The sequence below is a fragment of the Vanrija albida genome (assembly GCF_041260175.1).
Source record: "Vanrija albida strain AlHP1 chromosome Unknown contig_1, whole genome shotgun sequence".
Lineage (NCBI taxonomy): Eukaryota > Fungi > Basidiomycota > Tremellomycetes > Trichosporonales > Trichosporonaceae > Vanrija > Vanrija albida.
In genome coordinates, this window is record NW_027191420.1 from 615,621 (window position 1) to 641,318 (window position 25,698).

The window sequence follows — 25,698 nt, forward strand, 5'->3', positions numbered from 1 at the left end:
CCATGCCGCCCGCCGCCCGCTTGTACAGTACTGCCCTGCTTGGCCGGCTGGCCTTTATTAACCGTGTAGATTCTAGCGAGATGTTATACGAGAGATGTGCACTGTGGGGGCGGGGTCACACGTGAGAGTCTGACGCTGGCCAGTCCGATCCCGATGCTGTCCAAATCTATGCATATGACACCGTCTACTTCTTCCCCTTGCCCTTGACCTTTTTGCGTCCGGCCCTCTCCTTGTCGGACACGATCTCGTCCTTTGCGCCGTCGGACATCCAGGCGAGGTCGTCGGCCTTGAACGCGGCGGCGGGGGGCGCGGGGGCGGCGCCGGCGGTGTCAGAGGCCTCAGCGGCGCCGGCAAAGCGGCGGCGGAAGCGGCCGACGCGGCCCTCCTCCTCGCCCTCTGCGCCGCCGACCTTCTCCGTACCGGGCGCCCACAGCGGGTTGTTGGTCACGTCGCGCGCGAGGCGCACCGTCGCTGGCGAGGGCGCGGTCGTGTACGACGTGAACGTGCTCCCGTCGCTCAGGACCACGCGCTGCGGGTAGATTGCGGGCAGGGGCAGCGGGATCGTCGGCGCCGGGCGCGTGTGCGTCTTGGACTTCCACGGCACTGATGGCTTTGCGGCGCGGGTTGAGGCGGCGCGGGAGGTGGATGGGGTCGGCGCGGCGCGGAGTGGTCGCAGCGCGGTGCGGAGGGACATGGCGGGGGGGTGGGGGAGGGTTGCTGCGGGGTCGATGCAGGGGGCGTGGTGGGCGTGTCCTCGATCCAGTCGGTGTCCTTGCCGCTGTCGCTGTTGCCGTCGCTGTTGTTGTTGATGAAGTCGTCTGAGCTACGCTCTCGACATTTTCCACCTTTTGCCCAAGTTGCAACTTGTGCCGAGAGGCACGCGGCGACCGTGGGAAAGTGGCCTGACGAGCACAAGTGGCCAAGTTTCACGCGTCACGGCCGTCATTGCGCGCATCCATCGCATCGCACTGCACATCTCGCTGCACCCCCACCCCCACCCCGCGCAATGGCAAAGAGCCGCTTCGAATACGTCAGGAACTACGAGCTCCCGGACCCGCTCCTCCCCAACGCGCACATCGTCGTGCGCGTCGACGGGCGCGGCTTCCACAAGTAGGTGGCGTACTCTGCCCGCCTGACGCCAGGTTCTCCGACGCGCACAACTTTGAGAAGCCCAATGACCAGCGCGCACTCGACCTCATGAACGCGGCGGCGCGCGCAGTCATGGACGAGTTTGGCGACGTCGTGCTCGCTTTCGGCCAGAGCGACGAGTACAGGTGGGTCCGAGGGCGGCGACACCAGCTCACCCCCCAGCTTCCTCATGAGACGGGCCACAAACGTCTACAGCCGGAGAAGAAGTAAGATCAACTCGACAGTCGCGTCCATCTTCACCTCCGCCTACGTGTTCAACTGGCCAAAGTACTTTCCCAACGCCGAGCTCCTCTACCCCCCGACATTCGACTCGCGCGTCGTGCTCTACCCCGGCGAGAAGGAGGTGCGCGACTACTTTTCCTGGCGGCAGGCGGACAGTGAGTGGGCTGTGGACGCGCAGTGGCCATAGGCACGGCGGCGCGCCGTATACGAACCTCGTCTCACACCCCAGCGCACATCAACAACCTCTACAACACGTGCTTCTGGGCGCTGGTGCACGACAAGCAGACACCACGCGAGGCCAACAAGACGCTGCAGGGGACAAACTCAAAGGACAAGAACGAGCTCCTCTTCTCGCGCTTCGGCGTAAACTACAACGACATCCCCGCCTACTTCCGCAAAGGCAGCGTGCTCGTCCGCGTCAACCCGAACCCCGTGCCAGTCGTGCTCCTCGAGGCCGACGAGGCCGAGGACAGTGGCGCCGAGACGCCCGAGGCGGCGCTGGCCGTCGCCGTCGAGAAGCTCGAGGTCAACGGCAGGACAGAGGACGCGTCGGGCCCCAAGCAGGCCGGCGGGAGCGCCATGCCCACGACTGAGGCCCACGCAAAGAAGGCAAAGCCGTACGAGGGGACGACCGGCGAGATTGTCGTGGTTCACGAGGATATTATCCGCAACCCGTTCTGGCGGGCACGGCCATGGCTGTTGGCGTAGGTCTCGCCGCAGCGAGACCGCCGTCGAGCCCGGACTGTCAAGCGCGACGGCTAACCCCTTGCCAACCTACCTACGCATATCCCATCCCTGTATCATAGCAGTACATAGTACATACAGCGCATCTATCCTAGCCACAGCCCCTCACCCCAGTCCGGGTTCGAGCACTGATAGCCACTGCGAGACGAGGAGTGCCGCGACCCACCCGAAGATAACGATCGAGGTGGTCTCCCATGGCCGTGTTGGCAGGAGCACGCGCAGCCCGAACCCCGCGCTCATGCCGCCGAGGAGCCTCGTGCCGACCCAGACCCGGTTGGCGCCCGACCACGCGGCGACGACACTGTCCTGCGCCGCGTTGATCCCCTCGGCCAGCGCGGGCGGCAGGCTCGCGACGACGCGCTCAGGCAGGACGGCCAGCGCCGGTGTCGTCGGGAGCGCCTCGTGGATGCTCGCTGGGGGCGCGTACCATATGCTCAGGGCGAGCTGGAGGAGGAGGGGGAAGAGGGTCGTGTAGAGCAGCACAAGCGGTACGAGCTCTGGGACGAACGACCGCTGGCGTCCGTCGCGCGTGTCGGCCCGGGCCGCGGGGTACCAGCCGCGGGCGTAGAGCACGACGAGGGCGAGGGCGAGGGTGGCAGCGTGCTGCGCGAGCAGCTCGAGCGCCGCGCCGACGACGGTGAGCGCGACCGCTTCAACCGTGTCCGCGAAGCCCCCAGGCGCCTGGAGGAGGGGGAGGACGCGCACGCCGACGTCGGCGGCGAGCGTCGCGGCCGTGAGGGCCGCGAGGTCGTGCCGCACGCGGGCGCGGTAGGGCTGGCCGGGCGGGGCGGCGGGCGGCGCGCCAAATGGAACGAGGGTGACGCCGGCGTCGAGCGGCGGCGAGCCGCGGTTGAAGAGGAGGTGCAGGAACACCCTAGGCTTGAGGAGCACGAGGTCGAGGACGAGGAGGAGGGCGGGGGCCTCGATCAGCGGATCGATGAACGCGCCGCAGTTTGTCTGGGCGGCGTTAGCAGGGGAGGGAGTGGGGTACACACGCAGACGCCGAGACGGATGTTCGACTTGGACGTGTAGGTCGTGTAGACGTGTGGCGCGGGGTGCGCGCAGGTTGTGCAGAGGGGCGAGGGGGAGGGGGCGGGGGTGGGTGTGGGGGAGAGCTTGTCGCCGCTGCTGGCTTCTTGGGGCGGGTGCGCCGCCTGAGCTCCCATCGTCGCGTCAAGCGTTGACCTCGTCGCCGCTGCGACGACGGGGATGATTTGTTCGAATAACTTGGAGAAATTCAACGCGAACACAACCGCGCAATGTTTGTTCCTGCCCCTGCTTGTAACCTTGACACGCGCGCTATGACGTCTGACAACGTGGGTCGCTCATGTGCGGGCGGCGGCCGGGCTCGACGCGACCCATGCATGCATGCATGAGCTCACGCTGCTGCACGTCCGCGCTGACTGGTGCAGTGCTGCAGACGCAGACAGAACATGGCAGACTTCGGAGAACGGCGGGGGTGCGTCGTCGTTCGAGACTTTTGCGATCGCCGCGGTTTGCCCGGTGGATGAATGGATGGATGGGTGCACCACCACAACTCCAACTCGCCTGGCCGTCGGTTACCTCGTCGTCTCCATCCTCTTTCCTCCTCTCGACCTCGACCTCTCCTCTACTTCCACCACCCCCCCGCCGCATCCACCCGGTCTGCCCACCCCCGGACCCGCCGCCCCGACCCTTGCCTGCAGCGCCTCGCTGCCTGCGTGCCCGCCCTATCCTATCCCAGCCAGCCGTCGGCCCTCCACCCGCCGGCTCCAAACACTCCGCTCCTCCCCAACACCATGACACTCCGCCCAGCAATCAAGACCAACACGTCGGCGACCAGCATCCCCGCGCTCGCAATGTCCCGCGAGGCGTCGCTCACCAGCCCGACGGCGCACACGGCCTCGGCCGCAGCCACGCTCCTCGCGTCCCCCCGCCCGTCCGTGTCCACCGCCAGCGGAACGAGTACCGGCGCCGGCTTCCCGCGCACCAACACGATCAACTCGACCATCGGCGAGAACAAGTACCGCCGCAAGGTCGGGTTCGAGGCGTTTGACCCCGGAGCCGACACCTTGTTTACCTTTACCTGCCAGGTGCGTGGGCGGCGGGAGGCGAGGCGGCGAGGCGAGGCGCAAGCCCCAGCGCAAGCCGCCGGCGACAATAACCTGCTGACCAGGCCACCAGACCAAATCCGAGGGGTACAAGCGCTCGCGCAACACGCGCGTGTTCCTCGTCGCCGTGTCGCCCGACGAGTCGGGCGAGGATGCGCTCGACTGGCTCATGTCCGAGCTGGTCGAGGACGGCGACGAGGTTGTCGCTATGCGGGTGGTTGAGATGGGCGAGGAGGGTGAGTGGGAGGCGGCCCCAATGGGGATATGGCTTGCCAACGACTTCTGCCTCACCCCCACCGACACTGACACGCCCCGCAGAGCGCCAGACCAACCCCGCACACCAGGAGCTGCGCGAAGACGCAGAGGACCTGTTATCTCGGGTACTGCACAAGAACGACGAGGAGGACGGCCGCAAGGTGCGCTGCTCCCCAATCCCCGCGCTAACCGCAGATCTCGGTGATTGTCGAGGTCGTCGTCGGACACGTCCCAGACATGATTCTCAAGATGATTGCCCTCTACCGGCCTGACTGTGAGTGCCAAGCGACTCGGCGCTGTGCTGCGCTAACTGCGCGCGCAGCCCTCATTGTCGGCACAAAGGGCCAGCGATCGCGTCTGCAGAACTGGGGCAAGCGCCTCGGCGCGCCCGGCATGGGCTCGATCTCGCGCTTTGCCGTATCCCACTCGCCCATCCCCGTCGTCGTCGTGCGCCCCGAGCGCAAGGTCAAGAAGACGATGAAGCGCCGAGAGGACAAGGGCAAGCGCGGCCAGTACGCCGCGCTCGTCGGCCCCGACGACAACATGCTGTCCCGCAGCCGGTCGCGCGAGCGTAGCCGTTCGCGCGACCGCGGAAGGAGCTCGGAGCGGGGCGGCATCAGCGACTAGGCTAGGCGTGGACGATCTGGGTCAAGCTATCTCTCTGTTCGTTGTATTCTACCGCTGCTTGTCTGCCTGCCTGCTCCAAGCGCCAGGTCGAACGGGTGCGCGCGCGCTATGCGCTGCGCAGCGCCGCCGATGGCCTGCCCGCGCTGGGTATCGCAAATGCATAAAGCTGATTGGACTGCGGCGGCAACGAGAATACAACCAAGATTGGTATCCAACGGGGCGGGTGCAGCAGCACGAAGGGGGTATCGCGGGCAAGCCGGCATGTTTGGCGTTTGGATATCGATCGTCACAAGGTGAAGGAAACAACAACTCCCAAAAGACGGGGTGGGTGGTGAGAAGCAAGCCGCGGACCTCGAGCCTCAAGCATGGCTCACTTCGCCGTAATGAGGCTGGACGAGCTGCACAGGAGAGACGGGGACGGGCACTGGGGTCGAGCGGAGCCACGGGCCGTTGGACGCTCTCGGCTCGTTGGCGTACGTGTCGTAGATGTCGTCGTAGGCCTGGTGGTGGGCCAAGGCTGCCGAGCTTGTGGGCGGGCTGAGCGCGAGGCCGACCTGGGCCTGGGCGGGAATGTGCTCGGTGCTGCCAGAGTGCGGGTTGGCCGGCTGCAGGCCGTTTTCGTACTGCATCCAGTCGTCAAACTGGGTCAGGCGGATGTCGTCGTTTGCGCGGACCTGGAGCGGCGCGGCAGAGTGCGCGTCCTCGGACATGCCGTCGTACGCGTGCCGCTCAATGTTCGAGTAGTCCGAGTTGTTCGAGTAGGCCGAGTCGCGCGAGCGGACGGCGATGGGCTCGGGCTGCGGCTGCGGCTGGACGGCGCGCTGCACGGGCGGGAGAGGCGGCGCGCCGTACGGCACGGATAGGAAGCCGCCGTCGCCGGTGTAGCTCTGGTTCCAGCCGGCGTTGCTCCGCGGCGGGCGGTCAACGGGGTCGTCGGAGAAGGAGAGGGCAGAGTGGGTCGTGCCGCTGCGGTTGAGGTTTGTGGTGTGGTTGGTCTTTTCGTACATGCCGTCGTGCGACGTGCCCTCGTACCCGTCGCCATACTCGTCCCGGTAGGCGCCGCTCTCCTCGCGTTTGCGGCGCTGTGGCACGTGTGTCAGGTGGCGCCGGGCCAAAGGAGAGGCAAGCAGAGGATCCACGCACCCAGATAGCAACAAAGGCGTACACTGCCACGAGGAACAAAAGGCAGCCAATGACAATGCCTACGCGTGTCAGCTGTTGCAGAAACAACAGGCTACGCACCGGCCACGGCGCCTGCCGCGAGTTTGTTCGTGTTGTGGTCGGCCGACTGGGTGGCGAGGACGCCGGTGGCCGTCGTCTTGACGGTGGACGCGGGCTTGACGGTTGACGGGACGACCGTGACGACGGCGCTGGTGCGGACGGGCGTGACGACAACGCCGGAAATGGTCGTGGGCGCAAGCGTGCTTGTCAGAATGGCGGTCGAGGACACCAAGGTGACCGAGCTGGCCGAGAGCGACGCGCCACTGCCCGAGGGTGACGCGGCCGCGACGTTGCTGAGCGTGGCAGTGACAACGTCGGTCATGACTCGTGACGGCGCCGCGAAGGAAGGCGAGGGGGCCACAGTCGAGCTGTGGCTGTTGGTCGGTGCCACCCAGTGCTTTTGCGTGCTGGTCGTAGTTACGGGGGTATCAGATTTCGATGTGGTCGTCACGGGAGGCTCGCTGTGGCCTGCAGAGCTTGTCGAGGCCTCAGGCGTCGCGGTAGACGTCGGCGTGGCCGACCCCTCGCCGTTGCCCCCAGTAGGGCTTGGTGAGGCGGAGGGTTCCGCGGAAGACGGCGAGGGACCATCTTCGGTGGACGAAGCGTTGTTCTGCGCGTTGTCCTTCTTCGATGAGCGACGGGCTCTTGCGTCGAGCAGCACGGTAGCGTCGCCGGCGTCGGGGCCGGCACGTTTATCCACAGGAGAAGGAGCGTGGTCCAAGGGCGGCGAGCGAGCTTGGCGGCTGCGGCGCGCGGTGCGCGACGAGGAGGAGGGCATCAGACAATGGGGTGCGGGGTGCGGAGTCGAGGGGGGTGAGTTGAAAAGTGAACGAGCTGATGTCAAAGGTTGTTGAGAGAAAGAGCAGCCGATACACCACGGGTCCGGCCACGAAAGGTGGTGGCTTGTCGAAGGTCTAAGGAGCGTGAATGGATCAAAGTGGGAGCTTGTGAGAGAGATGGTCAAGTAGTGAGCTCGGCGCAGCATGTGAGTTCGAGGGTGCTCGAAGCGATTGGGGGTTTCCCGTGGTCGGATCATGCGTTCTGCAAGGGGCCGCCCGTGGACGGCGACTGACGCCCAGACCCACCCACCCAGCATGGAGGAGATGAAGGGGGGGTTGTTTGCAGAGCGGTCAGTGCAGCGTACGTACACGCGGCCCACAACCTCTTCTTTCCAAGTCAAGCCGAGTAGGCCGGCGGCACCGTGCTTGGTGGCGCAGGGGATGGTGGCGGTCCGAGGGCGAAACGACCCACCGAGGCTTGCCTTGGCTTTTGGGGGTGGTATGTTTGTGCATGGTATTGATGGCGCATGATTGGGGTGCTGTAAAAGACGCGCGCGCGGTCGGGCACTTGCTGGCGCTTGGATGCGGGTTCGCAAACAATCATGTCTAGTGATCATTGCCCTCCTTCTCCCGAACCTTGAAGGCGCCACCGTGCCGAACCCTGTCGACCTCTTGCAACGCCCAGGTCCGGCACGCTCGATCTTGCTCCTTGTCCGTTGCCCATCGTTTGCGGGCGACAATGCCCCAGCCACGCGTGGACGGAATACGTAGGGGCTCCTTCTCCCACATCCACCCGGCCTGCAAGCCACACCAGCCCAGCCACATGACGTACGACTTGTACCGGCTCGAACCGGCCTCGAGTCCGTCGTCAAACCCGCCACGAGGGGTATGAGGGTGTGGTGGAGGTGCGTAGTCGAGGGTGGTGAACGCGTCGTCGAGCGTGTGCAGGCAGCATGGCAGGGAAAGGTGTGGCACTGGCGTCGGCGGAAGAAGCGACAGCAGAGGAAGCCACGGCTGGGGGGTGAGCAAGGCACGAATCTGCCACCCACTGTCAACTCGTCGGCATGGTTGCCAATTAAGAAAGTGTTTTCTTTGATGACACACTCGTCGCTACCAGGCCATTCGCCGCTGTCCCATTGTTCGAGCGTCTCGGGGAACAATGAGGGCATGTTGATGGGGAGGTCGACGAGCGCCGCCTGCGTCGCGGCGGGGTACTCTGGCCAGGTGCGTCTTGCGCGGAGCTCGTACCCCTTGCCCCTGTAGCCCTATGCGTCAGATCAACCACTCCCCATATTAACGCACCTCTGAGATGAGAATGTGTACGAGGAGTGCGTTTCCCTGCCGCGGTCAGATGTCGTCCACCACGCCCACTCACACAGCCCAAATCGATGAACCCGCCCGCCGGCCGCCCCCACGCGTCCCACTCCATGCCGGACAGCGCGGGGCCCTCGCGCGCAGGGTACATGTCCTTCCATAGCAGCATGAGAAACGCGGCGATCGCAATGTCCTGTGAGCCCCACGCCGAGAGAATGGCCGGAAGCGACGGGTCGTCTGGTGAGCCTGGGTTCTACTGTTGGCGCCAGCGAGGCAGGGGTACCCACCTTCCATACGTGGCGCTTGACGTCTTCAACCTTTGTGCTCCACGCCTTGGCCTTGCGCGACTCGAGCGTGTGGTGGCGCTCCTTGAGGGCCTGGTAGAGGTCCTGGAACGGCGCCTTGGAGACGACGACGTCGTGGATCACGCGCTTGACGTAGCCGTTGTGCGAGCCATGCCCGTGCTTGTGCAGCTTCTCCAGCAGCGCGAGACACGTCCGCTGCAGTCTCTTCTCCGCCAGCTTGCGGGCCTCCTCCGCGCCAGCCGCGTCCTCAGCAGGGAGCACCACCGCCGGCTCCTCGCTCACCGGCGCGAGCGGGGAGCGCTTGCGCGCCGGCTTGGGCGGGGGCACGAGGAACACGTCCGGCCCGACCGTGGCGGGGCTGTCCTCGAAAGGGAGATACGAGATCGATATGCGCCCGTACACCCTGTCGCCCGTCGCCTCGTCGAACACGGCCTCGGCGTCCTCATCAGCCGCCTCCCACACGAACGCGAGCGCGCGCACCGCCGGATGGTAGTACGGCACGTCTGCGGCGCTGCCGGCGTCGGGCAGCTTGAGCACGAGGCCGAGGTCCTCGCGCCCAGCGTACGTGTGCACGCGCTGCTCGAGCGGCCCGTCGCGCCTAGGCTGGCGGGGCACGAAGCGCAGCCGCTGTGTGCTGTGCTCTAGCCCGAGTTGCGCGCCCACCCCGCCGTCGTCCGAGTCGCTCGTGCGCAGAGGTTGAACTTCCGCACGCAGGATCAGGCTCGAGTTCTGCTCCGGGTGCGCCGTGAGCTCGGCGAGCACGGTGTGGAAGACGTCGCGCGGGAAGAAGGCCGGCGCGGAGAGCGGCGTCACCCACCCCTCTTGGGCGGGCAGGAGCGACGCGGCGCCCGGGGCGTGGTAGGCCGGCTTGAACTTCGGGTGCTGGATGTGCAGCGGCGCCTTCGGGTCGGGCTTGGGCGCTGCTGCCGGCGCTGGCGGTACTGTCGCCATTGTGGGATGAGTTGAATGGCAAGGCTCGTCGTCGCCGTGAAATGTCATGTCAATTGCGCCGTCCTCCACCTCCACTCCACTCTCTCCAACATTTTGCCCCCGAAATACCTTGTATTGACTTTGCTATTAGACATTAGAACGGGCATTACCTTTTGCGATTACCTTCTGCATTGGCCATGCCCCCCTGCACACTGTCCATGCTCTCTGCATATGCGCTTATGGCTACAACAACATACAATCTATGCAACATATCTTGGGTCGGCCTCATAGCCGCCATAGCCGGCATCACCTTCGCCAGCATCACCGTAGCCAGCATCTTCCTCGTCGTCATCGTCGACGGGCACGGCGTCGGCAGGATTATACCAGATCTGCGAATCGTCGACCGGCCCGGCCGGTTGGCCCTCGTTCCTTCCGACTCCCTGGGGCCAAGCAATCGCATGCAGCTTGGTAAGAATCGTCTGCCCGGGAAACTCGAGGCGGTAGACACACGCCTCGCACGGGTCTCTGCACGTCATGCAGCCAAGGCATGGCGGCAGGGGCAACATTGTCACAAGCGGGGGCGGACGCTTGGCCTTCTGGATGGGCGGCGCCGGAACGTTGAATATGACACATGGGAGGTCAAATTGTATACAACGAGTGCATTCATGTCCAGGCCTAGGTTCGGCGTCAGCACAGCCCACACCCTGTTACTCACTTGAACATGTAGGAAGGGAGGTATTTTTCCTCCTCGGACGCGCCGGCAAAAAGCTGGGGGCGCACGTCGGCGACTTCCGTGATCATCGCGGCAACGTTGTGTTCGAGCGTGACGAGGCGGGTGAGGAACGGCACGCGATCGAGTTCCGACGGACGCAGTATCTCGACGATGGGTGAAGACGACGCAGATGAGCTCGCGTCTGAGTCGTCGTCCGAGCCAGCATCGGACGGGGCTTCATGCGAGGCCGGACGGTCGAATGGCGACGCCACCTGCCACTTGGGAACTGGCTCCGCGTCGAACAGCTTGCGGTGAATATTATAGTAGGCGTCGTTCGGCGCCGGCCACAGCGCTGCGTCGGGATCTCTCACACCAAGGAGGTGAAACGCGCATGACTGTCTCTCCTTCTTGCGCCTCTTGGTGATGACCGAGTCGTTGGCAAACAGGGCCGGGAGATCGGCACTGAAGTCTCCCTCTCTCGTGTTGTCGTCCACCGAGTCGTCGCCTGGCCCGCCGACCCGCTGCGAGTCGGGCGTGGGGAGGGAGTAGCGGGCCGGAGGCTCAGACGGGCTGCGCTCCAGCTCGTAGTCCTTGCGCTTGCGGGACGGCTCGCCGTTGCGGTGAGGGATGTGCGGCGGCTCGTCGTTGCCGCGGGGCATGTGTTGAGGCTCGCCGCTGCGGTAGGGAATGTGTTGCGGCTCGGCGCGGTGGGCAATCTGTCGTGGCTCGTGCGTGAACTCGTAGGGCTGGTACTCCACACGGGGTGGGAGCATGGGGCTCGTCGACCCCGACGGCGTCGCGGCAATGTGCGGTGGCTGTGCAGCCGAGGTGGGTGGTGGTCTTGGCGCAGCAGCCGCAGACGGTCTGGGGGCAGCGGTCTTTGGTGGGGCGGCGGCGGCGGTCGGCGCGGTTGCGGGTGGCTTTGGTGCGATCTGTCTTGGTGGTCTTGAGGCTTTGGCGCTGGTGCCAGTGCCGGCCGGCATCGAGGCGGTGGGTCTAGCTGCACGCGCTGGCGTCTGCCGGGCCTTGTTGACACCCTTGGTCGTCCCGGCCCCCTTGGCCATCTTGTCGGCGCGCTCGGCCTTTTCGCGGCGGTACTTTTCCCAGCGAACCTGAGCCGCCTCCGAGGCGGCACCCTTCCTGCTGAACCCGCCGCCGCGGCCCGTCGTCTCGACCTGCTTGGCGAGCTCGGCCTGTTCGCGCCGGTGCTTCTCCCAGCGAATGTTGGCGGCGGCAGACGCGGCGGCGCTGTCGCCGAACCCGCCGCGCCCTGCCGACTCGATGCGGCGCAGCGTGGCGTCCGGGTCGGGGTCGATCTCGGCGCGCTCCCTCGGCGGCAGCGGTGCCTTGGGCTTGGGTGCGGGCTTGGGCGCGGATTGGGATGCTGTCTTGGACTGGGATGCAGTCTTCGGCTGGGATGCCGTCTTGGACTGGGATGAGGCCGAGGGCTGGGATGGGGCCTTGGGTTGAGATGCAGCCTTGGGCTTTGCTGGAGACTTTGCCGGCGGCTGTGCCGGGGAGAGGACGTCGCGCGCGGGCTTGTACTCGCCACCGTCGTCCTCCGACTCGACGTCGCTCTCGAGCTCGTCGAGCTCATCAAGCTCGTCGAGCTCGTCGGGCTCGTAGTCGTCGTCGTCCGACTCGTCGCCATGCGAGTGGGCCATCTTGCCGCCGCTCATAACGCGCGGCACGCGCTCAGTGCCGGGTGGGACGCTGAACGAGCACGCCTTGTTGCCGCAGCTGAGGCAGCTCTTCTTCTTTCCCTTGCGCTCCTTCCTGCGTCTGAGGCACGGGTACTTGAGCGCCTTGCACTCTGTGCACGCGTGCTCGGGGTCGACCTCCTCGTTCTGGGGGTCGCGGCGGATCTTGAACTGTGCGTTAGCGCGCACACACACTCCACTCACGAGACGCAGGAGCTTGCGCCGCTGGAGGTACGGGATGGCGTCGTACGACGCGCGCTCTTCCGGGGTGAGGTCGCCAAGTCTATCCTTGTCGACCATGGCTTTCCACAGCCGGAAGAGGGGGGGTGGGTGGTTGAGTGAACGTTGAAATGGTGAGAGTGTGGGTTGAGTGAATGTTGTTGGGTCCAAATGTTTGGCCGGCCTTGGGGGAGGGGAAAGGCGACGGCCAGAGTGGAGGGGCGGATGGCGCGCGGATGGCGACGGGGTCAAATGGGGCCATCCAGGCGAGCGACGAGACACACACACGGCGTCCAGGCGCTGCACACGCGGTGTATGCATGCACGTCAATGCCAAGCCGGAGACAACGAGGACGAGCACGAGGAGACAGGCAGCGTGCATGGCCTCAAGCATTGTGCATGGCCAGGGTGACGAGCACAAAGGCCGCTCATTGTGCCGCCACCTGTCACCACCGAGCTGCCACCAACTCGCCCATTCATTGTGGGGAGGGGCACAACAAGCAGCCAACATGCATGCTGCATGCAACTGCATCACAACGTGCAGCATACCCTTGATCGCCTGGGATCAGTACGCGGCTTGCACGGCGGCATTGTCCCTTCTCCCCCACCTCGCGCACCCAGGATCGGCGCCATGGGCCACCGCCACAGCCAGCCCCCCCCCCCCCCCATGCCCCCACCGTGCACACTCTAGATATGCGATGCCATGCTCGTACACTGTACGGAAAGGAAAGTGAGGTCTACGGACATTCTTACACTGTAAGGGAGGTATAGGATGTTACAATTCCGTCTTGACGCCGTCGACGCCAATGGCGTCGCGGATGACTTTCAAGACGTTGGCCACGGGGCCGGTCTGGAGCGAGCGCACGCAGAACTCGACGCAGCCGCGGCAACTCCGGCGAATCGCCTCGAGGACTGAGAGGATTGTCGCAAAGATTGCGCTCGGGGAGAGGTAGTACGACAGCGACGAGCGCTCGGCCTGCCGGCGTGCCTCCTCGTCCTCTGCGTGGCGCTTGCGCGCGGCCTCGGCCTCGGCGAGCTGGGTCGCCGCATAGATCTGGCGGAAGTCTTCCACAGAGTTGAGCGACTCGGAGATGCGGTGCAGCGTGTTGAAGAGGGCGACGACTTCGGAGCGCTGCAGGAGGTCGGGGTTGCGCTTGGGGCTGGCGGGTCAGCACTTGTCTTCAACACGCAACTCACTCAAGCTGCTTGCTGTCCAGCGCAAAGAGGATCTTGAGCGCGGTACCAATGCCCGACACCTGGAGCTTGCCCCAGAGGCGGCACTTGTCGCAGCCGACGCAGTCCATGATGCGCGAGACATTGCGGAAGTGGGTCTTGAACTGCTCCTTGAGAATCGGCGCGTCGGGGCCCTGGAAAAAGGCGGCCTCGTCAAACCCGCTGGCAATGTCGCTGCGCTCGGTGATGGACAGAACCTCGTCGAGCAGGCTGCGGGTCGCCTTGTCGCCCGCGGTGGTGGAGCACGAGTCCTTGGCACTAATAGCAGTGCGCGGGGCGACGCCGACGTCGTACGCGCGGAAGTAGGGGGCAGCGCGGGCGATGGCGCGGAGGACGAGCACGGCGTTGAAGTAGACGTTTGACAGGCGCTCGGGGTGGGTCGCGAGGCGGTTGACAAAGCACTGGAGGTTGGGCTTCCACTCGCCCGTCGTCGTGTCCAGGTAGTCTGCGCAGATGTGGATCGAGATGGAGGCGTGCAGGCCCGAGATGACGCGGTAGTAGAGCTTCTTCTCCTCGCACGTCTCCGCCGAGGCCGACTTGACCATCTCGGTACCCCAGCCCTCGGAGAGCTTGGAGAAGCCCCATCCGTTCTCGTTGGGCGTGCTGAATCCGCCGGCGCCGACCACGGCCGACGCGAGCTGCTCCTTGGCGGCGGGGCGGCCGGCCGTCGACGCGAACCCTGCCTCAGAGAGGCCGAAACAGTTCTCCTTGTAGATTGCGCGCCAGACGGCGTGCGACGAGTCGCCGGCGTAGCCCGTAAACCGCTCGGGGTTGAGCGTAAGGTCGATGTACTGGCCGTCGGGGGTCGAGTCGTCCTCGATAAAGCAGAAGTCGTCGTCGCGGAAGTAGCACGAGGATGGGCCGTCCTGGGCCGTGTCAGTAGGCCGCAGCGGCGCCGACACGTACCTCTGCCGACGACACGGTGACAGCGCTGAGCGCCTGTGATCTCCACTTCTCTGGGATCTCGGACTGGCCGTCAGCACGACCCCGCACGCGCAACCCACCTCCTCAGTCTCCTCCACCGAGCATGCGCGGTTCATGCAGAAGCCATTCTCCTGCCAGAACGGGCACTCGCGGAACAGGTCGACCTTGTAGTATCGGAAGAAGGGGTGCTCTACGAGCTCGTGGATCTTGGGGAAGAGCTCGGTGTTGACGGCCTCGATCGTCTCGTACGCGCACGACGTGTGCTCGATGGGGCCCGAGGGCTGGGGGCGTCAGCGGGCTCGAGGACGCCGAGGCCGAGGCCGGGCGGAGCGCGCGTGCACGTGCTGACACAGCCGCGAGCACAGGCCGCCCTCCGGCCACGCCGACGCCGACGCCGACGCCGACGAACGCGACTCACACTGCAGTACCCCTCTGCCTTGCCCTCGAGCACGTTGCGCGCGACCTTGGAGTCTGGGCGGGACGGGTCGAGGATGCCGGCGACGGCGCCGCCGAGCAGCGGGAGCGACGAGACGAGGCCGCTGAAGCTGACCATGGGGGTGGGGGGTGGGTGAAGGAGTGTGGGGGGTGGGGGTTGGGGGGTGGGGTGCGGTCGGCGTGCGCCTTGTGCAGGTGGTGGTGGTTGTGGTGGAGTCGACCAGAGTAGTAGAGATGGCCCACAACCTTCTTGATGAATCACGATATCTTAGCGTCCTGCGGCTTTGTTGTTGGCCGCGCGCGCCGCAGCCGCAAGTTCGGCCGGGCAACGACCCCGCTGACCGCGTCACATCCCGGAAATTCTACCAGACATTGCAGGGGTTCCACGCCGGCATGCACGCCGTCCAGCGCCGTGCTGCGCCGTGCCTCGTGCATTTCCAGACTCTAATCCGACCACATGACAAGGCCCGTATGCTTGCGCTGCACGCTGTACCCCTCCACGTCAGTGTGGCACAGACATTACTCAGACGGCTTAGCGCGCCCGCAGCAGCAGCGCAATGCCAGCATCGGTCATTTGCGCAAAGCCCACCACGGCTGACCGAGCGAGTCTCGCCGCGTGTCGCGACTCCGTCAGCCCCACGCCGACACCTCGACAAGGCTCAAGGCGCCAGTCTGCAACAAACAATGCAGACATTTCTCTGCCCACTGCGCCCTGCTCCGACCCACCTCCCACTGCCCTCACATGCACCGTCCATTCAATCGCGCAGCTGAATCGCTGAATCGCACTAACGCCCGCCGACGCCACCGTGGCACTCAACCGCCGTGGCTCTTTGCAGTAATTCCTATTAGATTGCAGTAATTCCTATTAGATTGCATCCCCTCCTCTAGCTATCTAGTCACCTCCGCTGCACCCTCACGCTTAGTACACCTCGAGCACGTAGCGCTCCTCCTCCTTGAGCTTCTCCATGTGGTCCTCGGCCTGCTGGCGGGTGAGGCCAGCCTCAGTGAGCGACGAGACAAGCGCCTCGTACACGTCCGGCACGGGCCAGGTAGGGCCACAGAGGTAGAAGTAGCCGGCGTCGGGGCCCTCGGCAAGGAGGAGCCTGGCGAGCTCCTTCTTCTGCTCCTCCATCTTGTTCTGGATGTAGATCTTCTGCGGCTGGTCACGCGAGAAGGCGAGACCGGCGTGCGAGAGGATACCAGCCTGGAGGTAGGCCTCAATGTCCTCGCCGTACAGGTACTCCTGGCTGCGGTGACGCGAACCGAAGAAGTACATGGACGAGGCGGCGTCGACGCCGTTGGAGCGCTGCCAGGCGCGGTGCTGCATAAAGGCACGGAAGGGAGCAGCTCCGGTACCAAGACCGGCGAGGATGAGGGGCTGCGAGTCGAGAGGAGGAAGCTTCATGACCGAAGGCTTGATCGAAACGGTAACCTTGTCGCCCTTCTTGAGGTCCTTGAGGTAGCGCGTGCACTGACCGTAGCGGGTGCGGCCCTTGGTGTCGACCCAGTCAACGGTGACGATGAGGAGCTCGACCTTGTCGCCGATGGCAGCCTGCGACGAGGCGATCGAGTAGTGACGGGGCTTGATCTCCTCGATGAGCTCGATGAGCTCCTCGATGGGAGGGTGGGCAGTGGGGAACTCGCGGAGGACGTCGGCGTAGTTGACAGTCTCGTTCTCGCTGTACTTCTGGAAGAGCTCGGCACCCTCGGGGACAGAGATGAACTTGAGCTTCATCGACTGCTTGCGGTCGGTGGCAACCTTGGAGAGCTCGCCGAAGAAGGCCTTGCCGGGCTTGCCGAACAGGTCGACCTGCTGCTGGAGCACCTGGAAGATGGTGCGGGTGACAACAGTACCGGGGATCTGGGGGTTGGGGAGCGAGATGAGGGCCTCGGGGTCGACACCGTACCACTTGCAGAAGTCGAGGACCTCCTCGGCGTCGTTCCAGCCGTGGATGCCAATAGCCTCGCCGACCTCGTACTTGAGGCCGGTGCCGGCGGTGTCAATCTCGAGGTGGAAGACATTGCGGTCGTACGCCTCGGGGGTGAGGCGGCGGTTCTCGGTGACCGTGACGAGGAAGGTGTCCTCGGCAAGCTCGGGGTGGAGCGAGGCAATGCCGGGGCCGGCAGTCTCGTCCTCGACAGTCTTGGCGCCGACGACCGAGAAGGCCTCGCGGAAGAGAACGTGGCGGGCGGCAACCTCCCACGACGAGAGGGTGGGGCCGGCCTCGCCGTCGAGAACGACGGGCTCGTTGGCAAGAGCGTCCCAGACCCAAGCCTCCTTGGTCTTGTTGACAGTCTCGGGGTCGACCTCCCAGGCCTTGACGGTCTGGGTGGGGACCTCGAAGAGGCCAGCCTGGGCCTCCTCGACCTGGTCACGGCCGAGGTTGCCGCCGTGGAAGGCGTCGAGGACCTTCCAGACACCCTTGGGGAGGGCCTTGGAGCCGGTGTAAAGAAGGAGGAAGGCGACCTGCTCCTTGATGGGGAGGATGGCGGCCTCGGACGAGTCGAGGTCGAGGAGGAAGACACGGATGTTCTTGGCCTGGATCGTGGCAATGTCGGCAGCCGTGAGCTTGCTGCCAAGGTCCTCCTCGGCCCAGGGGAGCTCGAGGATGAGCGACGCGCCCTCCTTGGCGGTGGCAAGGAAGTCGGTGTGCTTGAAGACGGTCGCGTCGGAAACCCAGATCAGGTCCGAGGCGAGCTCGGGAGTGATGATGGGGCTGGCGCCTGTCGAGAGCGAAAGGACCGACTTGGTGCCCTTGAACGACGTGGTGCCGTACTGGGTGAGGGCCGACGAGAGGGTGGGCGACGAGAGGAAGAGGTTGTTGACGAGCTGGGGGAGGGGGGCGTCGCCGGCGGTGAAGAACGAGACAACCTTGGCGGGGGTCTCCTTGACAGCAACCGAGGGGGTGACGGCAGCCTTGACAGTGGGGAAGGCAGCGGTGCTCGAGTGGGGAGCCGAGTAGAGGAGGGCGAGGACGTCGGCCTTGAGGGCCTCGGCGTCAGCGCGGGTGGGGCCGACGACGGTGACGGTGGCGCCGCTGAGGGCCTTGAAGAGCTTCTCAGCCGAGGGAGAGAGCGTGTTGAGGACGACCTTGGGTGCGTCGAGGTTCAGGGCAGCGTACGAAGCGACGGTGAGGTAGAGGTTCTTGCCAGCACCCGAGACGGTGAAGTCGTCGAACGCACCGGCCGAGGGGAAGACGTAGGACGTGACCTCGCGGGCGGAGAAGGTCGACTCGACGACGTGGACAACCTTGCCCTGCTGGCCGTAGAGGTGAGCGGCAGTGGGGACGACGGCAGCACCGGCCGAGAAGACAACAGTCCAGTCCTCGGGGAGGCCAGTGAGCGCGCGGAGGGTGCCGGCGGTGGCGAGGCTGTCAACGAGGTTGAGCTCGTCGTCAGCCTTGGTAGCGGCAACGTGGATCACGACGTCGCCGTCGATAGCCGCGAGCTGGGGCGCGATGAAGGGGAGAGTGGCAGTCGAGGCAAAGACCGAGATCTTGCCCTTGCCGGCCTTCTTGGCGTAGCCGGCAAGCTCGAGGCCGGCGCCCTCGCGCGTCTGCACGGGGTAGACCTTGCCCTCGGTGCCGGCGAGCTCGGCCTTGTCCCAGGCGGTGAGCTGGGCGCCGAATCCGACCTCGACGGCGTCGTCGTAGACCCAGACGGCGGCCGAGTTCTGGACGGCGAGCGCCTCGAGGACGTCGAGGGCGCTGCCAAAGACGGTGGCGCCGGCCGAGGTGGTGGGGAGCGGCTGCTGGGCCGACACGAGCGAGGCAATGTAGCCTGGCTGGCCGGGGATGAGGGGGAGCGAGTCGGACGCGGCGAGCTTTGGCGAGCCCGACGCCTCGGAGACGACGGTCGAGGTCTCGGAGTAGGGCGTCTGGGTGCCCGAGAGGAGGGCCGCCTTTGAGGCGGCGATGCCCGACGTTGGCGAGGGCGGGGCGGCGATGGCGACGGGGGCCATTGTGAGTGGGAGTGAGGGGGTGGGGGGGGGGGGGGAAGGGAGATGGAGACGTTGCAGACGGCGCTGTTACATGTATTAAGGTGCTCCTGCGGTCACTGCCCGCTGCCTGGCGAGGTGCAAAGAGGTAGCGCAGGCGGCACGACGAAGGAAGATCTTCGTGATGTGCCTCGTCGGTGGGTGGCTCACGCCATCCCACCACTGCAGACTCCAAAATAGCCACGTGGTTTTCCCTGAGATTGCGTGCTCGGTATGTAGTGATTGCGACATTTCTGGAATTCGGACTCGGGACACCATGGGGAAACGCAAGACTTTTGGCTGCAACTGGCCCGGTTGCTGTTAGGAATATGACGTGCGACACGGCCTGCTCCACAGTGGAATAGCATTGCAGGTAATCCGAATCTGAGTGCAGGCTACAGTGCATCGCGCCATCGCTCTCACTCGACACACTGCTTATCCGTCACAAGCCCGGCTCGGCTCGGCAAGTAGCGCCACCCACGGCCGCGGACGGGTTCTAATCTGCATCGGGAGCCAGGCACGCTCTACTGATTGCGCACGTCTGACGTCTTGTGTGGCACTGCTGCTCCCTCTTCGGAATTCCTGTCCTCTGCGCCGTCCTCGCCCTTGTCGCCGTCGTCACCATGCACGCCGTCAATCTGGGACAGCTGCCGCGCCGTGCGCTCCTGCACGCGGAGGGACCGGCGCCGGTTTTGGAACTGATAACAGCATGAGCTGGGCACGGGCCTTGGCGCGGGGTGGGGGCGGTGTGGGCACGACTCACCCAGATCTGCACTTTGCGGCTCGGCATGGCGAGCCGCGCGGCGAGGGCGTCGCGCTCGTGCGTGGCGGGGTACTCGTTGATCGCGAACGCCGCGACGAGCTGGGACAGCTGCGCGGCGGTGACTGGGGGTGAGCGGGGCGTCGAAGGGAGGGGGACCGGAGGAACTGGAACTGGCCGGAGCGGCACTCGCACAACCTACCTACCTCGCCTGCGTGCAGTCGTCGTACTGGGGGCGGTACTTGGCCCGGGCTCGGCTCGCTGAGCGGCGACACCCCGCCCAGGCGCACGCGCCAGCCGGCTCCGGCCAGCCTGCACGCCCTTGTCTGCGGTGAGCGCGCACACAACGAGGGACGCACCTACCATCCGCGGCGCAGCGCGGGGCGGCGGCTCGGGGTCTGGCGCCGGCGCGTCCCGGAGCGACGGGTACGGCGAGTAGCGCTGCGCCGCTGGGGGGAGGCGGCGCGCGTCGGGGTCGGGGTCGGGGGGCGAGCTGCGGCGAGCGCGGGGCATCGTGCGTCGCTGCTAGCCTTGGGTAGGCTGGCGAGTGCCGATTGTTCGGCGGTCAAAGTAGGCAGACGCGCTCCACCACCGCTCGGCGTGCCACCGCCGCGCTGATCAGCACTAGATCTACTTGAGCATACCGATTCCATGGATCTACTTGTGCCCACTGGTAAAGGTGACGCGTGATCTGCCACACGCGTCATGGCCGACGATAACGAATAGTCGGTCGGGGGGAGTCCTCGTGACGGCGGGTCGGGGACGGGACATTCCCGAGGAGACGAGCACGTCTTGTCTCGGTGACTGTGGCAGGTGGAGAGGCACAGTCAGTGCTTAGGCAGCGTGGTCAGTTGCGGCCGATGGAGCGGATGTCGGGTGTAGCTGTCGTCGAGGTACATGCCGAAGAATGTCGATGAGATGAACCCAGCCACAGCGCCACAAGCACATCCAACATGCCCCGCCCCCTCGCTCGCTGCGCTCGCTCGCTCGCGGCGCAGAAAAGAGCGACCGGCCCGACATCCCAGAGAAGGGAGCCCCGTTCAATCCCACTACGGTTCTGGGCCAGCTCGACTGCGCGCCCCGGCACGGCTCCTACCCCGCGCCGCGCGCGCAGAAGTGGCCTAAAAGCCGGCGGACGCGCCGCTTGTCCTCGCGTCTCTGCGCACTGATCGCCCCCTGCTTCACAGGGGTGCCGGGCATGGCTCCCGGCCACGATCGAGCCATTGCGCCAGGCGCCACGGATTGCGCATGGTGGCGCCCGTGGGCGGATTTCTGCAGAAAGCCGCCTGGACTCTTGACCGCTGTGCTATGTGGTCGCGTTTGCTGCCCTCTGCGTGGGGTCGTTTTCTGCCGTCTGCCTGGTCGGCCGGCTGGCGGGGCAGCGCAAAAGCAGCAAGCAAGCGCAAGTCGGGCTCGCCCGCTCGCGCACAGGTCATAATAGCGACGTACTGTTGTCTCCTCTGGGCCGAGGCTCGGAAACCAAGCGCAGTGGTGTTAATCCTTCCTGTGTGGGGGTGGGTTGGTTTTTCATTCAAGAGGGGGTGGGGTGGGGGGGGTGTCGTCAGGACGCTGAGGCAAGTCGAGGAGGAGGAAGGCAGTGAGAGGAAGGAAGCGCGCGAGCCTCAACCCCGACCCATGCGCCGCCACACCCTGCGCCACAGCACGTCCTACCACGCGCGTTCGACTTGGCCTCGTTCTGCATTTTGACCTCGACGTTGTGACGGACAGCTGGTCGAGAGCATGTAGCTCTGCGTCGCCTGCCGGCCACCCCACCGCGCGCCACAAAAGCCCACCCACGCAGGATCATATAGTCTTAACAGTAGTGTGTATCCTCATACCTCGGCAGTCTAGAGCTGTGTAATCATCTCCCGCGAGCAAGAAGCACAAAGCGAGCTCCTTCCCGCTGTGCGACGTGGTTGCGTGCGGGGCCTGCGGCGGGGGGTCTTGAGCGGGGGTCGGCGGGGGTCGGCGGGGGTCGTGCCATCGGCTGCGACGTGGGCCGTAGTCGCCAGCCGCGCCAGCCGCAGCCTCGCTCCCCACCCCCATGCCGCCGCACCAGTCGGCCCAAAAGAGCGCCGCGCCGTACCAAGCCCGATCAGCTGTCTCAAGTGTCCCCAGCGAGGTCGGAGAGAAAATTATCAACATCACGTCGGGCGGGGGACAAGCGGGGACACGCGCGAGCGACACACCCACCTCGATGCCCCCCGCGCCCGTGCGCGACGTCTTACCACTGTGCTATGCGAGTGTGCTGTTCTGGCCGCGTCGAGCGGTTGAGAGCTGCTCGCGGGGCTGGTGCGCGTGGCGCGCGCGGGGTGGGTGCGAGCGGGGAAGGGCCGGTCCTTTCGCTGACTTGGGCGTGCTGCCGGTCGCCGTGTCGCTGTGTCGCTGTACCCGTATGCAGAGGCTATCCATCTGCAGAGGCTCGCCTTCCTCGCCGTTTCCGGCTGCACCCCGGTGACACCGGCCCCAGCCCGACGGGAACGCGCCGCCACGCTCGACGCACGCCACACGCCCCCGCCCACACCCCCACCCCCGCACACAACACAACATTCATACAAACTAACAACAGGAATAGCCGACACGGACAACAATCACAGGCCAGCTGGAGTACTACGTAGACGGGGGCGACACGCCACGCCACAGGCTCACAGCCGCGGGCCCTCGCGCACCACCACCTCCTCGATGCGCGGCTTGCCAAACTCGCGCCGGCTGTCGGCGCGCTCCATGATGAGCTCGCGCTCGAGGATGAACTTGCCCTCCTTGTACTTTTCGGCGACCTCGTAGGCGTAGTCCTGAGCACGGGGCACGAGGAGCACGAGCGTCAGCGAGTGCGACGGGGAGGGAGTGTTATGGTCGGTTGTCGGGTGGGGGGGGGGGGGGGCTATGGGGGCGGAAAGGGGGCTGGGGTGGACCGACGACAGGGCGTCGGAGATGCGCGGCTGCTCCTCTGCTCGGCACCTCGGCCTGCCCAACCTCGCACGCCCGAACGCCCTCCCCGGCGCCTGCCCCCTGCACCCCCTCCGCCGGCGCCTACCCCCTGCCCCCCCACCCCCCTCGCGCTCCGCGCTCGGCGGCGCCGGCGGCGGCGCAACACTCACATACTTCCACCCCACGCAGGTATGGCACACCTGGCAGTACAGGTCGCGGACGGTATGCCTTCCCGTTCTCATCTCGCGGTCGTCGGCCTCGGCCGACGTGTACGTGTTGACGCTGTGGGTCAGCGCTGCCCAGAATCCGACGTACACATGCTGCACGAGGTACGCCTTGCCGTGCTGGCCGTGGAAGGACTGGGGTGTGAGTGGCCGTCGAGCGGAGCGCGAGGTGGGGCGGGGCGTGGGGCGGCGGGCTCGCTGGCGGCGGCGCGCAGGCGAGCAGGCTCCGAGCATCGCGATGCGTGGACACGCTGCTTGACATGGCCTGCCGCCGCCGCCCGGCCCCCGGCCAGCGCCGCCGCGCAGCCCAACTCACCTTGCTCTCGACATTCTCGTGCACGGCCAGGTGGTTGCCGCACTTGCGGCACTGGAACACGGCCTCGCCTGCGAGGTAGACGCGGAACGCGCGGCCCATGGTGGTGGGGGTGTGGGTGGGGGTCGTGGTCGGTGGGGGGTGGTGGTGGACGCTGGGTGCTGGACGCTGGGCGGGTGGCAAATACCCGCTGGTGTCTTGGCGCGGTGCTTGCGCGGAGTGGTGATGGTGGTGGTGTCGCCGTCGCCGTCGCCGTCGTTGTCGGGTGGCAAGAGGACTGATGCAAGGCGAGGTAGTGTGCAACGAGTACTTTGGCAGTCAGTCGCCCGCATCCTCCCTCCCCCCAACGCCCGCTGACCTCGGCGGCAACAAGTGTGCTCGCGCAGTCACGCCCCATGACGACGACGACCAGACCACCAAAGTGGAGGCGATTGCTACCGTACTACCCGGCTCCGGCTGTGCTCTGTGGCACTGGCGGGTACAACAAAATCACGCAACATGCATCACCGCAACAAGTAACACGCACATGCTACTAACTCTGCGCAGTCTCAAACCCCATGCCTGCACGCCGCACGTCGTGAAACGCGCCCGAACCACGCAGCTCAACCCACGGGAACAGCGCGTCCAGGTCCTCCCACCCAAGCGACATGTATTTGCCTTGTGGGCCAAACTCGGGGTTCGGCCCTTCGACCGGCGCGTCGCGCGCCACGCCGACCGGAAGCGCCTCCTTGCGGCTCGAAGGGAACAGCTGCGCGAGGAGGCTGCAGTCAGCGTTCTGCGAGGCCGGGTCCCACTCACATAACGGGGCCGACCCAGCGGCGTCGGGTGGACGAACGGCTCACCCACTCGGCCCTGCCCTCGCCGTCAGGCCACACAGCCTCGCCGTTGGACCACAGCGCGCCGTCGGCGTCGTCGCTGCGGTCCTCGTGGTCGCTGCGAAGGTCGCGCACCATGGGTACCGAGTCGAACGCGGGCTCTTGACCCGGGATCGGGCGATCTGTAGAGGGCACCAGGATGTGGGTCTGGTGCGCCGGCGTGTAGTTCGGGTACAACTCGTGGCTGTACGCCGGCGTCGGGTACGCAAGAACAGAGTAGGGAAGTCGCCTCGGTGGATGTGACGGCGGCCGCTCTGGGGGTAGGGCGGGTGCCGCGGGGGCCGGCGCCGGCGGATGGTCTTCTGGAAGTGCAGGCAAGACAGTTGTCGGTGACACGGGTGATGCCCCGTTTGGTCTCGAGGAAGACGCCTCGGGCTGCATCAGCGCTGAAAGCATCGCTCCCGGTGGAGACGCCAAGCTGGATCGACCACCCCGGGAGAAGCTCCAGCGACGGCGATCCTCGTCCCGACTCCGGACCGTCGTTAAACGCGTCCCGTCAAGCGTGAGCGTCCTGTCCGTTTCGGGATCAACATCTGTCGACGACCTCCTCCGCGGGATCCAGCTGCTTAGAGTCGACAGAATGGACGAGTTATCGGAGGGGTAGTGGATGCGTTGGCCGTAAACGTCGTACTTTGGGGTCTCCGACCACGACCGGGACAAGGGTGCCATGGCAGGTTGTGCCGCAGGTGCAGACGGTATGGGAACGGCGGCCGATGCCACCGCCTTCTTCGGAGCTGCCTCTGAAACCATGTCGAAAGGCCGATACACCTCTGGTCCTACCCCAGGCGCCTGACGAAGCAGTGGGGGGTGCAGCAGCAGATGCGCGTTGGGGTTGGTATAGTACGACGGCTTGTCGGACACGACGCCGACAGCGATAATCCGCACGTCTTGCAAGTGAACGACAACGCGCATGGTCGTAGGGAAGTCGTCCAGGTTGCTCTGGTGCCTGGGGCGTGTGAGCATCCTCGCCGCATCAACCTCAGCCTCCCGCCTTCCCGTATAACTCACTTCAACTCATCGTAGATCTCCACCGGGTTGAAGGTCCGCGTGTAGATGCGGTTGATGGCCGCTGACCCGTTCCGCCTGAGCGTGAGGAACCTCGTCCAGCTCTCGTGGTGCGCGCACCCGACGGAGCGGTGGTCGATCCGGCCGAGAGTGCGGAGGAAGGCGGCGCGCCATGAGTCCTCGGGGAGCTTGTAGCGCTTCCAACTGGGGAGGAAGCGGCGGTCGAATGCCTCGCGCCATACGTGGTCGCGCCAGCGGCCGAGTTCGAACCGCTCGATAATCCACTTGGGTGGGGCACGCACCAGCACATCGAGGAAGAGAGCGCCGTCGTCAGCCGCGAGGAGATGCGAGATGGACGGCAGCACCTCCAGCGCTGTCGGATACGGCGGGCCGCGCCTGAGCGCGTCACGTATGACGGGGCGCAGAGGCGTGAGATGCGATCGTGTGAGCTCGTGGATTGCCGAGTGGAGTGACAGGAACTGGATGACATCGGGGAGGGGAAGGTAGCTGGGATGCGGGTTAGCATTTTGTGCCATTATGGAACCCACCCTGCGATCTGGCTCAGAATGTCGCCTGGGAGGTCGAGCAGTCCAAGCTGCGTTGGCTTGTCTTCCTCACGCTGCTTGCCCTTGGAGGTGCTTGCTGCTGTCATTGTGTAAGAGAGCCGGGTCGCTCACGGCGCGTTGCCATGAGCTGGGCTGGGAAAGAAGCGGTGGCGAGATCGAGATGTGCCCCCTGGCTCGACTGGCCAAGTGACAC

The 25,698-nt window shown here is 65.7% G+C and overlaps 12 protein-coding genes across 12 annotated transcripts; 2 read left to right on the forward strand and 10 right to left on the reverse strand.

Annotated features, from left to right (window-relative positions):
- Positions 1 to 184: 184 nt before the first annotated feature.
- On the reverse strand, positions 185 to 694 carry Q8F55_000268 (mitochondrial 54S ribosomal protein bL31m; the record flags this gene model as incomplete). Its single annotated transcript, XM_069348922.1, has 1 exon — positions 185 to 694. The coding sequence occupies one exon, from the start codon at positions 692 to 694 to the stop codon at positions 185 to 187; it is 510 nt and encodes a 169-aa protein (XP_069212466.1).
- Positions 695 to 1,006: 312 nt separating this feature from the next.
- On the forward strand, positions 1,007 to 2,079 carry THG1 (tRNA-His guanylyltransferase; the record flags this gene model as incomplete). The annotated part of the gene is made up of 4 exons (XM_069348923.1): positions 1,007 to 1,110; positions 1,143 to 1,274; positions 1,312 to 1,526; positions 1,601 to 2,079. The coding sequence occupies 4 exons, from the start codon at positions 1,007 to 1,009 to the stop codon at positions 2,077 to 2,079; spliced, it is 930 nt and encodes a 309-aa protein (XP_069212467.1).
- A 141-nt stretch (positions 2,080 to 2,220) lies between these two features.
- Positions 2,221 to 3,281, reverse strand: ARV1 (sterol homeostasis protein; the record flags this gene model as incomplete). The annotated part of the gene is made up of 2 exons (XM_069348924.1): positions 2,221 to 3,072; positions 3,111 to 3,281. The coding sequence occupies 2 exons, from the start codon at positions 3,279 to 3,281 to the stop codon at positions 2,221 to 2,223; spliced, it is 1,023 nt and encodes a 340-aa protein (XP_069212468.1).
- A 612-nt stretch (positions 3,282 to 3,893) lies between these two features.
- Q8F55_000271 (uncharacterized protein) lies at positions 3,894 to 5,087 on the forward strand (the record flags this gene model as incomplete). Its single annotated transcript, XM_069348925.1, has 5 exons — positions 3,894 to 4,187; positions 4,279 to 4,441; positions 4,524 to 4,621; positions 4,656 to 4,734; positions 4,783 to 5,087. The coding sequence occupies 5 exons, from the start codon at positions 3,894 to 3,896 to the stop codon at positions 5,085 to 5,087; spliced, it is 939 nt and encodes a 312-aa protein (XP_069212469.1).
- A 359-nt stretch (positions 5,088 to 5,446) lies between these two features.
- On the reverse strand, positions 5,447 to 6,630 carry Q8F55_000272 (uncharacterized protein; the record flags this gene model as incomplete). Its single annotated transcript, XM_069348926.1, has 3 exons — positions 5,447 to 6,169; positions 6,231 to 6,289; positions 6,330 to 6,630. 3 exons carry the CDS (start codon positions 6,628 to 6,630, stop codon positions 5,447 to 5,449), a joined length of 1,083 nt encoding a protein of 360 aa, XP_069212470.1.
- Positions 6,631 to 7,693: 1,063 nt separating this feature from the next.
- TRM44 (tRNA(Ser) Um(44) 2'-O-methyltransferase) lies at positions 7,694 to 9,657 on the reverse strand (the record flags this gene model as incomplete). Its single annotated transcript, XM_069348927.1, has 5 exons — positions 7,694 to 8,101; positions 8,137 to 8,352; positions 8,390 to 8,425; positions 8,463 to 8,594; positions 8,689 to 9,657. 5 exons carry the CDS (start codon positions 9,655 to 9,657, stop codon positions 7,694 to 7,696), a joined length of 1,761 nt encoding a protein of 586 aa, XP_069212471.1.
- A 239-nt stretch (positions 9,658 to 9,896) lies between these two features.
- Q8F55_000274 (uncharacterized protein) lies at positions 9,897 to 12,348 on the reverse strand (the record flags this gene model as incomplete). Its single annotated transcript, XM_069348928.1, has 3 exons — positions 9,897 to 10,311; positions 10,352 to 12,219; positions 12,253 to 12,348. The coding sequence occupies 3 exons, from the start codon at positions 12,346 to 12,348 to the stop codon at positions 9,897 to 9,899; spliced, it is 2,379 nt and encodes a 792-aa protein (XP_069212472.1).
- A 693-nt stretch (positions 12,349 to 13,041) lies between these two features.
- Positions 13,042 to 14,976, reverse strand: ERO1 (endoplasmic oxidoreductin-1; the record flags this gene model as incomplete). The annotated part of the gene is made up of 4 exons (XM_069348929.1): positions 13,042 to 13,426; positions 13,464 to 14,365; positions 14,504 to 14,704; positions 14,842 to 14,976. 4 exons carry the CDS (start codon positions 14,974 to 14,976, stop codon positions 13,042 to 13,044), a joined length of 1,623 nt encoding a protein of 540 aa, XP_069212473.1.
- An 801-nt stretch (positions 14,977 to 15,777) lies between these two features.
- MET10 (sulfite reductase [NADPH] flavoprotein component) lies at positions 15,778 to 18,819 on the reverse strand (the record flags this gene model as incomplete). The annotated part of the gene is made up of 1 exon (XM_069348930.1): positions 15,778 to 18,819. The coding sequence occupies one exon, from the start codon at positions 18,817 to 18,819 to the stop codon at positions 15,778 to 15,780; it is 3,042 nt and encodes a 1,013-aa protein (XP_069212474.1).
- A 539-nt stretch (positions 18,820 to 19,358) lies between these two features.
- On the reverse strand, positions 19,359 to 19,960 carry Q8F55_000277 (uncharacterized protein; the record flags this gene model as incomplete). The annotated part of the gene is made up of 3 exons (XM_069348931.1): positions 19,359 to 19,532; positions 19,598 to 19,719; positions 19,954 to 19,960. The coding sequence occupies 3 exons, from the start codon at positions 19,958 to 19,960 to the stop codon at positions 19,359 to 19,361; spliced, it is 303 nt and encodes a 100-aa protein (XP_069212475.1).
- A 2,279-nt stretch (positions 19,961 to 22,239) lies between these two features.
- On the reverse strand, positions 22,240 to 23,161 carry Q8F55_000278 (uncharacterized protein; the record flags this gene model as incomplete). Its single annotated transcript, XM_069348932.1, has 3 exons — positions 22,240 to 22,386; positions 22,693 to 22,881; positions 23,063 to 23,161. 3 exons carry the CDS (start codon positions 23,159 to 23,161, stop codon positions 22,240 to 22,242), a joined length of 435 nt encoding a protein of 144 aa, XP_069212476.1.
- Positions 23,162 to 23,591: 430 nt separating this feature from the next.
- Q8F55_000279 (uncharacterized protein) lies at positions 23,592 to 25,591 on the reverse strand (the record flags this gene model as incomplete). The annotated part of the gene is made up of 4 exons (XM_069348933.1): positions 23,592 to 23,820; positions 23,858 to 24,880; positions 24,943 to 25,446; positions 25,488 to 25,591. 4 exons carry the CDS (start codon positions 25,589 to 25,591, stop codon positions 23,592 to 23,594), a joined length of 1,860 nt encoding a protein of 619 aa, XP_069212477.1.
- Positions 25,592 to 25,698: the final 107 nt, after the last annotated feature.